This window comes from Chiloscyllium punctatum, chromosome 22, assembly GCF_047496795.1.
Source record: "Chiloscyllium punctatum isolate Juve2018m chromosome 22, sChiPun1.3, whole genome shotgun sequence".
Classification (NCBI taxonomy): domain Eukaryota; kingdom Metazoa; phylum Chordata; class Chondrichthyes; order Orectolobiformes; family Hemiscylliidae; genus Chiloscyllium; species Chiloscyllium punctatum.
The window spans coordinates 63411111-63425653 of record NC_092760.1 but is presented as its reverse complement, the minus strand read 5'-3'; the positions used below and the strand labels follow the sequence as shown (position 1 = coordinate 63425653).

The 14543-nt window shown below is 41.5% G+C and overlaps 1 protein-coding gene across 4 annotated transcripts in view; it reads left to right on the top strand.

Moving 5' to 3' along the window:
* Positions 1 to 4266: 4266 nt before the first annotated feature.
* LOC140493727 (endoplasmic reticulum-Golgi intermediate compartment protein 2-like) overlaps positions 4267 to 14543 on the top strand; it is a 79380-nt gene continuing 69103 nt past the window's right edge. Inside the window, exons 1-3 of one of the 4 annotated variants that reach the window (XM_072592526.1) lie at positions 4267 to 4511; positions 10775 to 10883; positions 14363 to 14409. In XM_072592526.1, the coding sequence (XP_072448627.1) occupies positions 4403 to 4511; positions 10775 to 10883; positions 14363 to 14409 (265 nt within the window). In that variant the 5' untranslated portion in view covers positions 4267 to 4402. The remainder of the gene's footprint in view (positions 4512 to 10774; positions 10884 to 14362; positions 14410 to 14543) is intronic. The other 3 variants (XM_072592525.1, XM_072592524.1, XM_072592527.1) reach the window with 3 other exon arrangements.

Sequence of the window (14543 nt, the reverse complement as noted above, 5' to 3'; positions counted from 1 at the left end):
TCATCTGTACGTAAGCCTCCTTCTTCCTATTGACAAGAGATTTAACTTCTTTAGTAGACCACGGTTCCCTTACTCAATCACGTCCTCCCTGCCTGACACATAGTAGCTGTTCCTTGAACAAGCTCCATATTTCAATTGTTGGTTAAGGTGAACTGATTTAGCCTGAGCAAGGGTTGAACCCAGTGTTATTGAATATGTATCTGCTCCATGCACAAACCATCTAGCCAATTGGGCTAAGCCAGTCCTCCATCTAGTCTTTTACTTCACACAAGCAGCTTATCCACCATAGCCAGCTTTCCACTAACTTTTTTTATTTTTATTTTTTTTATTAGATTACTTACAGTGTGGAAACAGGCCCTTTGGCCCAACAAGTCCACACCAACCCTCCGAAGAGCAACCCACCCAGACCCATTCCCCTACATCTAATACTACGGGCAATTTAGCATGGCCAATTCACCTAACCTGCACATTTTTGAACTGTGGGTGGAGACCAGAGCACCCAGAGGAAACCCACGCTGACACAGGGAGAATGTGCAAACTCCACACAGAGAGTCGCCTGAGGTGGGAATTGAACCCTGTATCTCTGGTGCTGTGAGGCAGCAGTGCTAACCACTGTACTACCATGCCGCCCACTTTTCCCTATGAATTTACTATCACTTTTTCTACCAGTATTTTGTCAGCATTTTCATCTTCAGTAAACACCAACACAAAGTATAATCATGATGGTTATTTGGGATTTATAACAACACGATAATTAACAAATCATCTGCTTTTTGGAGATGTTGGTTGAGGGATTACTATTGGTCAGGATAGCAGTGTGAATTCTGCTGTTCTTTGGAATAGTGATATAATGCCTTTAACATCTCCCAAGATGGTCTCAGCTTAACGTCCCAACCAAAAATGATTCATTTGACTGTGTTTCACTCCACAGTACTACCCTGGTTTAACCGCTGTTAGTAGAGAATAGATAGGAGGGTCAACAATAACAATTTACGTTTATAAAGTACCTGTAAAAGTTCCAAACAATTTCACAGGAGCATTATACCACATACTCTGACACCAGGCCAGATGAGGCAATATTAGGTATGATGGCCAAAAGATTGGTCAAGGAAGTAAATTTCAAGGAGCATCTTAAAAGAGGAAAGGAAGGTTTGGGAAAGAATTCTCGCGTTTGGGGCCAGACAGCTGAAAACACGATACAAACGGTGATGTGATGAAAACAGGGGGGAGATGCACCAGAGGCTAGACTTAAATGAAGATAGATATAGCAGAGAGTTATGGGGCTGGAGAATATACAGAGACAGTGAGGGAACAAGGATGGATTTGAAAACAAGGAAGAATTTTAAAACTAAGGCATCCCTTGATCTGAAGCCAGTGTAAGTCAGCAAGCACAAGGATGATAAATGAATAGGACAAGGTGTGAGTTAGGACATGATCAGCAGAGTTTTGTGGCCTCAGGATTACAAAGGGTAGAATTACAGGAAGCCTGCTAGGGCAGCAATAAAATAGTCCCAAAATATCAAAAGAGTGAATAAAAGTTTCAGCAACACATGGGATGTGGCAAGGGTGGAGTCAGGGTGATGTTACAGAGGTGGAACCAGACTGTCTCGATGTTGTCCCAAACTTATGTTCAGAACCTCACCTTGCGGTCAAAGCTAACACCAGGATTCTGAATAGTCTGATTCAGCTTCAGCCAAATGCCAGAAAGATGAAATCAGTGCTAGGCTGGAGTTTTGTGGCAAGGACTTAACAGAATAGCTTTGGTCTTCCCAATATTTAATGGGAGGAAGTTTCAGCACCCATCTAGTATTGATAATTTAGATAAAGTGAAGGAACTGAGAGAGGCGGGGTAGGGTAGAGCTGGGTGTGATCAGAGTACTTGTGAAAACTAACACTAGGACTTCAGATGATGTTACTGCGCCGTGGAGTTAGGAATTAGAAGGGAACCACAGAACATCAGAAGTTGTGGAATGGAATGATACTCTGCTTACAATGAAATACACTGAAATGAAACTAGTTGGGAGTCCCAGCCAACTCGATAGCAATGCAAAGGAGTGGAGGAGATGGTAGGGTTAATCATATTAAAGGCTGTAGACAGGTCAAAAATAACAAGGAGGAAAAGCTTATGTTGTCACAGTCATAAAATTAGAATTCCTAGAATGTGGAAATAGTCCCTTTGGTTTAGCAACTACACACCAACCCTTTGAAGAGTAACCCACCCAGACCCATTCCCCTACATTTCCTCCTGACTAATGCAGCTAACCTACACACTCCTGAATGCTATGGGCAATGTAGTATAGTCAACTCACCTGACCTGCACATCTTTGGGCTGTGGGAGGAAACCCACACAGACACGGGGAAATATGCAAACTCAGACAGTCACCCAAGGCTGGAATTGAACCCAGGTTCCTGGTGCGGTGAGGCAGCAGTGCTAACCACTGAGCCACCATGCCACCAAATATTAGCCTGACTTTGATATGGTGTTTTGGTACCACGGAAAACCGCTTGGAGGAATTGGAATTTGGGAGTTCCAGGAAGAATGGGAAAAGGTTTAAGAGGTTACAACCATTTCAAGGACATAAGAGAAAAAAAGGGGGACAGTACAGTAGTTTGCATGCAGTGGGATGTTGTTTTTTTGAGGAGAGGCATGGTGACAGTGGATTTCAAGGAGAAAGGGACAACTGCTGAAGAAACAGAGTCATTTACATTGTCAGCTAACCTGGGAGCCAATAGGAAGAGTTGGGTGGTATGATGCTTATTGGGACTAGAATGGCTGGGGGTACAACAGATGGATCTCATGGACATGATGAGCTCAGAGATGGCATAATGGGAGATAGAGAAGAAACAGAGAAAGATGTGGGTTTAGGCTTAAGGCAGTGGGGAGCATTATAAGAAGTTAGACCAGCTGAGCTATTAGAATAAAGGGAGAGACCAGAGGCAGCTGATTGAATTATTTCGATCTTAGTGCCAAAAAGATTTCCATGAGCTCCTTGCATTTATTGTCAGAGGGTGAGGGTAGAAGAGAGGCTTTTAAAAAGATGATTTGTAGTAAAGAAATGAAACTTGGAGATTACGTTTACATTGGTCCCAGACTAGTGAGCCTATGAAAGGGTTTGAAAACCTAGCAGAGTTGCAACTTGTGCAGCAGAGACTGAAATCAGAGTCAGACTATGCAGTAGCAGAAGGGATGTCAAATGATTTGCCCTTAGTGAACTTGTTTATCAGGGAGAGTATTGCACCATAGCCTGCAGGCCAACATTTTCCTCATGACATATCCACATGATAACCCTTGTGATTTTGAAGTTTTTAGCATAATGTTCAGACTCTTTCATATCCTCACTTTGCCATTTATAAGTAAATGCAAAATATCTGCAAAATCTCTGAGTTCTCTCACAGCTTTAGCCACTTTGTAGCCTCTTCTTTCACTCTGCTGTTGTTGGCTAAGCCTTCAACTGTTTAGGCCCTACATGTGGAAACCTTTCCCAAAAACCAGTCTGCATTAGTACCTTTCTCACTTTCTTAAATCTATCTCTTTCACCACCTTTTTACCTCTGCCAATATTTCCTGTCATGATTTGGTGTCCAATTTTCGCTCCTGTGAAGCATCTTGCAACTCCATTAAAGATGCTTGACAAATACAAGGCTTTGTTGTTGACATGGTGGCATAACTCAGAGTGAGTAAAAGCCTTACCTGACTTCAATGTAAAGCAGAGTGAGGGTACACTCCACAAGGAATGTCAGCCCACTTCCCTCCTACAGGAGGATGACTTCACAGAAGGTGTGCACCTTAAACCTAGGTCTATAGTTGCACCAAAATGCATTATCTTGGCCTGCCCATGCTATTCACAAACTGTTTCTCACCAGACGAAGACTCTTTATAGAAATGCTTGCTTCTTGAAAAATACAAAGGTTACTTTGTCACACCCTTAGCTAATGTGCAGCTGTGAAACTTTGCAACTCCAGGAATACATTACAGCATGTTCCTTTTTACAATCTCCCTGAGGCGTTCTGTGTTCTGTTTTTTTTTAAATAGGAACACAGTTAATAAAAATAATTGTTTGTGCTATTTTTCTTCCTATCAGTGATACAAAAGTGGGAACTAGCTCTCCTTTAAGACAGTGAGACCAATTTTTCACCCTCTGCAATTCAGTTTATTTTTCATATCTCCATTCTAATGACAAGCTGTCAGTGTATTTCTAAATGACCAGATCCCATTCTCCCGGATGTGCAAATATTAAATCTCTTAAAGTTTAGTCTGCAGTCTTTTACAGGGTAAGGTCATCTGCTCGGCTGGCTTCCGTGTTTGCAGCAGCTTCCTGAATCAAAGCAGTGACCGGGGTTTAGGCATATGGTCTTAAACAGTAGCTCATTAACAACAGCTTCAGAAGACGACTTGTCACAAGATGAGGAGGCGTTTCAGCAGGAAGGTGTCCCCCAGTACCGTCAAAGAGTTGGATGCTTTCCCAAAAGTTCCTGATGTTTGCGTCCAAACCTCCATCAGCGGAGGCACAGGTGATATGTCAATTTTCCAAGCAGCTTTACAATTCAAAATATGTTACCTTTTTTTATGTTACAACAGTAACTGCAATTCAAAAATATTTCATCTACTGTAAAGAGTTTTGGAGCCTTCTGGACTCACGAAAGTCACTTGAGAAATGCAAGCCTTTCATTCACTTTTCATAAAAAGCATAATGTCTGTAAGATTTTAAAAGGAGAGAAGAACAAAAGGCTTGCATTAACGAGGTGTCTTTCAAAGGGGGGGGTAAGAAAGACAGGAGGAAAAGAGAGATGGATAGAGGAATGTATATAGACTTAATATACGTAAGGTAAAAACAAGGACTGCAGATACTGGAAACCAGAGTCTAGATTAGAGTGGTGCTGGAAAAGCACAGCAGGTTAGGCAGCATCTGAGGAGCAGGAAAATCGACGTTTTGGGTAAAAGCCCTTCATCAGGAATAGGCTGATTATCAGTGATATACAAGGTTATGGAGATGCAGTGGATACAAGGAATTGAAGCATTTGATCAGTAAGGATCATACTCAGAATTAGGTCAGGTGTGAAGGGCTGAATGGCCTTCTCTTCTTCTTGTTTTCCTATGTTCCTCAGGCATCTTGAGAGAACCTTTCAGAACACTTGCAAAACACTTTACAACAAAGAGAGTATTCTTTATAATGCATTCACTTATTGTCATGTAGGGAACCATACTGGCTCTCAGCTTCTCACCCAGTAGTTGCCAGTAGCCACTCCTTAAGGGGTTATTGTTGTAGTAGTCAATTGATTGGCAGCCTCAGAGATAAAGCACCGTCAGTACAATTAGATGAAAAGTTTATCACTGGAGCTGGGATTTGCAGCAACTTGTGAATCGGTAGAATTCATGGATGGCACAAACTGCTATAGGGAGAAGCAACAACTGATTGAGGCAGTTATAAGGTGAGCTGTGCTCAGCAAGCCCTCCCGACAATACCCGCTGTAGGGAAGACACAACTAGCAGAGATGGGCATTGTCACACTAGTGAAAAAATGAAAGGTTTACATAGGTGTCCCCAACTAGTACTCCCAGTACAACAGTCTCAGAGTTCAAAGGTTATAGTTCAAACTCCACTCCATCAAATCCAGACTAACACTGTAACTACAAAACTAAGTAGAGCTGGACTATTAGAAGTGCTGCCTTTCAGATGTGGCCTCATCTGCTCTCTCAGATAAGCACATAGAAACCACTCGAACAATTTTGAAGAAAAGAAGAGGAATTCTCCCTGGGCTCCTGACCAATATTTATAAAATATATAGGGATAAAAGAAATCCATCAACTTGCATCACTGAAAGGAAAACTGACTCTCTAGTCACTATAATCTTCCTATTTGTAGAAGATTGCTGTGCGCAAATCAAATGCTTCGTTATAGACATGTCCTCAGATACTACATTTCAAAAATACATCATTAAGTATGAAGCATGGAAGGAGCTATATAACTGCATATCTTTGCTTTTTACATGATTAAACTGAGTGTCACACTGAGCTAGAGTTGTTCTCAGTTGAGGATCAAAAGCAGTAGGTTTTCACCAGCTCATTCCCTGGTCTTTTTGGATTCTCAGAGAAATGATCGACCAGTTTTACTGCCATTTGTACATCTGCACTGATCTAATAGAGGAAGCAGAGCAGCAGATGTGAAGAGTCTATCTTCAAAGTTTAAAAGTGAGCAGTCTGTAATGTTCCATCATGCACTCACTGCAGTTTGTCTTTCTTTTCTAACTCATTATATTTTTCTTTGATATTGGACAGGAAAGTATGCACTCTGATTGTCACAGTAAGTCTTGAAGGATAGCTAGCGTATTAAAAAAAAGGAATTGCGATAATTAATTTTAAGCCACGATAAATGCTTCAAACAAACAAGTTTACTGTATCCATTTGTCTCACCAACAGTAAACAATTTAGTCCTTCCAGAGTACTCTACAATCAATAAGATCCTGGCTAAATCTGATTCTGGTTTCAACTAGCTCTCATAATCCTCGACTTCCTTGTCAATCAGAAATCCAACACAAAGAATAAAGGCGAGTGAAACAGTCAGGACAGGTAGGGACAAAGCAGAGAACAAGGTAGGACTGATAAATAAAACTGCATTTATTTCAATGCAAGGGGCCTAACAGGGAAGGCAGATGACTCAGGGCATGGTTAGGAACATGGGACTGGGATATCATAACAATAACAGAAACGTGGCTCAGGGATGGGCAGGACTGGCAACTTAATGTTCAAGGATACAAATGCTACAGGAAGGATAGAAAGGGAGGCAAGGAAGATGGGGGAGTGGCGTTTTTGATAAGGGATAGCATTACAGCTGTACTGAGGGAGGATATTCCTGGAAATACATCCAAGGAAGTTATTTGGGTGAAACTGAGAAATAAGAAAGGGATGATCACCTTATTGGGATGGTATTATAGATGCCCCAATAGTCAGAGGGAAATTGAGAAACAAACTTGTAAGGAGATCTCAGTTATCTGTAAGAATAATACGGTGGTTATGGCAGGGGATTTTAACTTTCCAAACATAGACTGGGACTGCCATAGTGTTAAGAGTTTAGATGGACAAGAATTTGTTAAGTGCATACAAGAAAATTTTCTGATTCAGTATGTAGATGTACCTACTAGAGAAGGTACAAAAATTGACCTACTCTTGGGAAATAAGGCAAGGCAGGTGACTGAGGTGTCACTGGGGGAGCAGTTTGCGGCCAGCAACCATAATTCTCTTAGTTTTAAAATAGTGATGGAAAAAGATAGACCAGATCTAAAAGTTGAAGTTCTAAATTGGTGGAAGGCCAATTTTGATGGTATTACACAAGAACTTTCAAAAGCTGATTGGAGACAGATGTTCACAGGTAAAGGGATGGCTGGAAAATGGGAAGCCTTCAGAAATGAGATAACGAGAGTCCAGAGAAAGTATATTCCTGTCAGGGTGAAAGGAAAGGCTGGTAGGTATAGGGATTGCTGGATGACTAAAGAAATTGAGGGTTTGGTTCAGAAAAAGAAGGAAGCATATGTCAGGTATAGACAGGATAGATCGAGTGAATCCTTAGTAGAGTATAAAGGCAGTAGGAGTACACTTAAAAGGGAAATCAGGAAGGCAGAAAGGGGACATGAGATAGCTTTAGCAAATAGAGTTAATGAGAATCCAAAGGGTTTTTACAAGGACCATGCTGTACATCTCTATGACTCTCTGACAAAAGGGTAACTAGGAAGGGAATAGGGCCACTCAAAGATCAGCAAGGCATAGAGATGTACAGCATAGAAACAGACCCCTCAGTCCAACCCGTCCATGCAGACCAGATATCCCAATCCAATCTAGTCCCACCTGCAAGTACCCGGCCCATTTCCTTTGAAACCCTTCCTATTCATATACCCATCCACATGCCTTTTAAATGTTGCAATTGTACCAGCCTCCACCACACCTTCTGGCAGCTCATTCCACACACGTACCACCCTCTGCATGAAAAAGTTGCCCCATAGGTCCCTTTTATATCTTTCCCCTCTTACCCTAAACCTATGCCCTCTAGTTCTGGACTCCCCCATCCCAGGGAAAAGACCTTGTCTATTTACCCTGTTCATGACCCTCATGATTTTATAAACCTCGAAAAGGTCACCCCTCAGCCTTCGACACTCCAGGGAAAACAGCCCTAGCCTATTCAACCTCTCCCTATAGCTCAAATCCTCTAATCATGGCAACATCCTTGTAAATCTTTTCTGAACCCTTTCAAGTTTCACAACATCCATCCAATAGAAAGGAGACCAGAATTGCACGCAATATTCCAACAATGCCCTAACCAATGTCCTGTACAGCCACAACATGACCTTCCAACTCCTGTACTCAATATTCTGACCAATAAAGGAAAGCATACCAAACGCCTTCTTCACTATCCTATCTACCTGCGACTCTACATTCAAGGAGCTATGAACCTACACTCCAAGGTCTCTTTGTTCAGCAATACTCCCTAGGATCTTACCATTAAGTGTATAAGTCCTGCTAAGATTTGCTTTCCCAAAATCCAGCACCTCATATTTATCTAAATTAAACTCCAACTGCCACTCCTCAGCCCATTGGCTCATCTGACCAAGATCCTATTTTACTGTTCCATATCACTTGTCCTCCATGGAGAAATTTGGAAAGAAAAACACATTTGACCCCAAGTCCATCAGGAAGTGGTCAACATGTGGCATCCTTGAGACCATGCAGGAAAAGGAGAGGGTGGATCCCGCTGCATGCTTCTCTGAGCAAACTGTCAAAGTCATTTGGCAGAATGCCTCATCACCAGAACTTGCCAGCAAGCACCAAGATATCGCTTGGCTGGTGGTGAGAAGGGCACTCCCTGTGAGATCCTCCTTGAACACCCAGTTGGTCTGTGCCACTGCACGTTGCCCTCGATGTGACTGAAGGGGTTGGAGGCCGGGGGTGGTAGAGACTGTCGCAATCTCCTGCTGGAATGTACTTTTGCAAAGGTGGGCTGGAGAAAGGTGCAGTGGGGTTTGTTCAAGGTTCATCCCAAGCAGTTCTGTGGTGTAGGACTCAGAACTCAACAGGCTGTTCCTGGGATGCACACCAAGACAAACATTGACTGTTTATAGACAACCACCAACTCATGAAAGACACTCTTTGGTCTTCCCAAGACTTGTTGGTCATCCAGAGAAAAGAGTTGACACTAACCGAGTGTTGCAGCCTGGCATATTCAGATACGCAGGGCTACGTGCTGAGGGACACACTAAAGCTTGAGGCCTTTCCTTCAGAGCTTCTTTCAGGTTTTAAATGAATAGTAACTTGTTTTTATGTCAAGGACCTAGGATGAAATGATTAGCTTTTTCTTTTTATTTCTAAGATCATTTCGCATCTCCAACAAAATGTGTCATCTAGAATATGACATCCATGATGTGCTACCAAGTATGTGACATTAAAGGCAACATTTAGAATGTGAGATGTTGAAATTGCCTAGAAGACCAAGTGCGAGAAAGTTGAAGTAACGTAGATTTAAAGTCGTTATTTTATCGGTGCAGACCCGATGGCCAAAGGGTCTTTTCTGTTCTGTATTATTCCATGATGCAATGTGTTACCTGCTCCTAGCATTTACACTTTTTTAACACTTTGCTCTCCCTGGTATCCAACTGGTTGCTCCAAAATTTTGAATGTATTTCTCACACTCCCAACTTACCACTGAGTTCAGGATCTGTATTACAGTAACATTGAAGAGTTGGGACTAGATGAGCTGGTAAACACTGCAAACATGTTCCAGACCACAATTTACTAGATAACTGCATGCAGACTACAACAACCTATCTTCATGCGATGCCTTTACATAACAAAATGTCTTAAGGATCTCCTTAAGAGCATTTCAAATTACATTGTGACTGTGCCAATTAAGGATTTATTAAGTAAGATGACCAAATGCTTGGTCAAAGAGGAAGGTTTGAAGGAGTTTTAAAGGAGGATTGAGAGGTAGACGGTCAAGAAAGTTTATGGATAGAGGCTCCAGATCTTAAAATCCAGGTAGCTGACTGCACAGCCCCTGAAGATAAAATGATTTTAAAGAATCTGGAATTGGAAGAGCACAGAGTTCTTGAAAGAGAGTAAAACTAGAAGAGTTTTTAAGCCAATGAGGGGTCTGGCCGTTGAGAGATCTGGAAACAATGATGTAAATTTGAAAATAAAAACACTATTTGACCTGGAGCCAATGTAGGCAGGCAAGCAAAAGGATGAGAGGTCAATGGGACTCAGTGAAATTTAAAACACGGGAAGTCGATTTGTGAATGTTCTTGAATGTCTGAGTGTTGGATATGGATAACTAGTCAAAATAGCATTGTAATAGGCAGTCTGGACACAATAAAGAGACAGAAAGGGGTTTCAGCAGCAGATAAACTAACACAGGGGTCAAGTTGACAGATATTACAGAGGTGGAACTAGGCAGTGCCATGAATGTGGGGGCTTAAGGACATTTCGCGATCAAATATGACAACAAGATTGCAGAGACTGGCTTAATATCAGACTTATCTGTATGTTGACATAGTGTCAAAATAATAAGGTGACAGCAAGGTTGTTAGTTTTGGATGTAGGTTTGCTCGCTGAGCTGATAGTTTATCTCAACAATGATGATATTGAGGACAATTTGTGGTATTATCAACAGTCCTTCAATGAATTTACAAGAGAGTCAGGATATAAAAATAATCTAATCTTCACAATATTGATATAGACTCATTAATGTATCTGCACAACACAGTGAGTAGGAACCTTGTTTTGTTTTGCAGTTTCACTGCTCACCTTCACATTAATTGCCATCCTAGCTATTGGAGAATTCTCTTATTTCCAAGACAGCTGGATACAATACAACTATCAAGTTGACACAAATATTTCCAGGTATGATTACCTTGTTTACAGATGCCATCAAAGGAAAGTTGGTATAGAATCATAGAGCTATAGAGATATATAACATGGAAACAGACAAAAACAAAGAACAAAGAAAATTTACAGCCCAGGAACAGGCCCTTCAGCCCTCCAAGCATGTGCTGATTCAAATCCACTGTCTAGACACTTTGGTCCAACTCGTCCATGCCATTGTATGATACAGGTGTAGAGTATCAAACATTCACTCTTACCAAAATCTTCTTCTTTCTTAGTCTCTTTGGATTTCTAAAAATGTATTCCCAGATGTGTATATCACTGACTCGTCCATCAATCATTGTCCATCCCTAATTGCTCCTGAGAAAGTTAAAAATCACACAACAACAGGTTATTGCCCAGTAGGTTTATTTGGAAGCACTAGCTTTCAGAACGCTGCTCCTTCATCAGGTAGAGCAGTGTTTCCAAATAAACCTGTTGGACTATAACCTGGTGTCGTGTGAGTTTTAACTTTGTCCACCCCAGTCCAACACCAGCTTCTCCACATCATTACTCCTGAGAAAGCAGTGCTGAATTGTTTTTCAAACCATGACTGCAAGAACACTCACAGTGCTTTTAGGAAGGAAGTGTCAGAATTTTGATATGGTAACAGTGAAAGACCAGTGATACAGTTCCAAGTCAGAATAGTGTATCGTTTTGATGGTAATATGAGGTGGTGGTATTTCCAACTACCTGCTGCCCTTGTTCCCCTTGGTCAGAGAAATCACAGGTCTGAATGGTGCTGTGAAATGAGCCTTGGTGAGATGGTACAAGCTGTGCATTCTAGTACTGATTTAAAAAAAATGATTTATTAATCCACAACAATTTTGTCTCCTCTTCTCTGATCTTTTAAATTAATATGCTATCAATGGGTAGCCCTCTTGTTTCTAATGACCTTGACTGTAGGAAACAGTCGTTCTCTCAGGAGTGGCAATTAGTGGCGTCTAGATTGTGGTTATTAGTGGTACATAAACAAAGAGTTGGGTGCTTTCTAGATAGTTGGCATTGGTGTGGCTTACAATGTGTTATGCAATAAGTCTTTATTCTGCAGGCATTGACAGTGTCTAGACTCTGTAGGTTGGAAATACCAAACAGGTCTGATCAAAATGATTACAAAAAGATCTGCATAACAATGTATTAGGTTGAAGTACCTAAAAAAGATATGAATTAATTTTCAATTTATACTATATACAGATGCTAAAGCTAAGTGGTTAGGTCAAACAATTGAGATATATGTTAAACAAGTGAGTGTAGCAAGTGATTAGCACTGCCAAGGACCTGGATTTGATTCCAGCCTCGAGCGACTGTCTGTGTGGAGTTTGCACACTCTCCCCGTGTCTGCATCAGTTTCCTCCAGGTATTCCAGTTTCCTCCCTCAGTCCAAATATGTACCAGGTAAATTGCTCCATCATGTCCAGGGATGTGCATGCTAGGTAGATTAGCCAGGGTAGATGCAGGGTTACAGGGATAGGGTGAGATGTTCTTCAGACGGTCAGTGCAGACTCAATGGGCCAAGTGGTCTCTTTCTGCACTATAGGGATTCTGTGATTCCATGAGTCTCACACTGCCTTTCAGCCCTTTGGGAACTTGGTGACAGCGGCACTTGGAGCTCTATCTCAAAGGGCAACAATCTTACTAACTTTAGCCAAATGGTGAAAGTTTAACAAGTGCAGCAAAGTCCCTGATGTTAATACTTTTCAGAATCTAATGTTACGTGGTGTATCACCATTCATTGTACTCTCAGTACTTTTCCAAGCATTCCATTACGCAGGAATTAATTTGAAAAACACTTATACGTGGCACCTGTTAACTGCACAACATTCTGTCTCCTACCCAGCCAAAGTCATGCAGTTACCTCACACAACAAGACAGGCTGTTTTTACACAAGGCTTATTTCTCACGTAGTTTTCCATTTTAGTTCAGTCATATCCAGTTAACCCATAATCGTCTGGTTTGGAGACACCATTTCTAAGCCTAACACCTCACACCACCGTTCAACGTCTTCAAAACAGATGACCGACGCCTTGTACAAACACTGTTTAATAGCTGTAAGTTGGTTACACATGTTTAGATTACTTACAATGTGGAAACAGGCCCTTTGGCCCAACAAGTCCACACCGACCTGCCGAAGCGCAACCCACCCATTCCCCTATATTTACCCCTTTACCTAACTACGGGCAATTTAGCATGGCCAATTCACCTGACCTGCACATCTTTGGACTGTGGGAAACCAGAGCACCCGGAGGGAACCCACGCAGACACGGGGAGAATGTGCAAACTCCAGACAGTCAGTTGCCTGAGTCGGGAATTGAACTCGGGTCTCTGGCGCTGTGAGGCAGCAGTGCTAACCACTGTGCCACCGTGCCGCCCAGTGATAGTTAACAGGCCACTGCACAGGTACATAAAACAAGAAACAAACAATTAACAATATTATAACTATTGGATGACATAAGAGTAAGTGTACTGCTGAAGCTTTAGGTGAGCACCCCTTAAATATGCCCCACCAATGATGCACAGTAAGGATTCCTAAGTTGTCGGCTATGTGAATCAATTTGTCTTGGCTGTAAATCAGGCCATGTTGTCTGTTGATGCTGTGCAAGGAAAGCCTGTAATTTCTTAAATGCCGTGTGCAACGGTACCCTACTCAATTGATTGGTGATGCAATACATGATTATCGCCTTCTGTTCTTTGATTATATAGTGTTATGTCCAATTGCATCATAGATGATAAATTTTATCACTACATAATTTGACAGATGATTCCTCTCGCTTATCATTAAGATTGAAAACATGAGTGCTGGTCTTACACAGATAGTGAGGAAAAGTTTTGTGAATGATTGCATTATTGGGTGGTAACTTCCTGTATTTGCAAGTACTCCCGCTTTTCTGCAACGTACATGGTTCAAAAGCAATGGTATAGAAGGGGCATACTAGACCTCTGGACATTGGTCATAATCACCTTCCTGGTAGCTCTGTTTGTTGTTATCACCATTTGTCATAAATCACAGGTGTCCACAGCATATCCCCAAACAGACAGGGTAGGATGATAAACTGGCACCATATTTGCTGCTGTGTTGTATTTAAAATCAGTTAACAATTAACCCTTAATAGTTAGATTTGGAGATAGCATTTTTAAGCCCAACACTACACCATCTAACCTGAGGATATTTAGACTATGGACATTGGTAATGCCAAGATTGTAGGCATTGGTAATGCATAAATAGATGGCATAGGCCCATCACATTGACTACATAATTAAATCTTAGGAAAGAAAAAAACAGTTTGAGATATTTTCACTGTCAGAGACGGAAACTTCTTAAGGCTATATTGTAACAGGAGCTTGTCTCTTCATCACGCAACTTATGTTGAGGTTATGGCATCCAATCACAAGACCCCACTGTGGAAATTAAATCCTTCTGATATTACAAATTTCTAATCTACTTTGCATTCTTTTTTCAGCAAGCTCCAAGTAAATCTTGATATCACAGTGGCCATGCAATGTGACTGTAAGTATCTGGTACAATTTTGCAAAGACTGTTCAAGAGGATCTGAAGACCTTTGCGGGGAAGTAGAGTAGATTCAGCCAAATAATCCAGGATGAGGGAACTTAACTACAGGATTTAGTGTGGAGTCAAGGTTG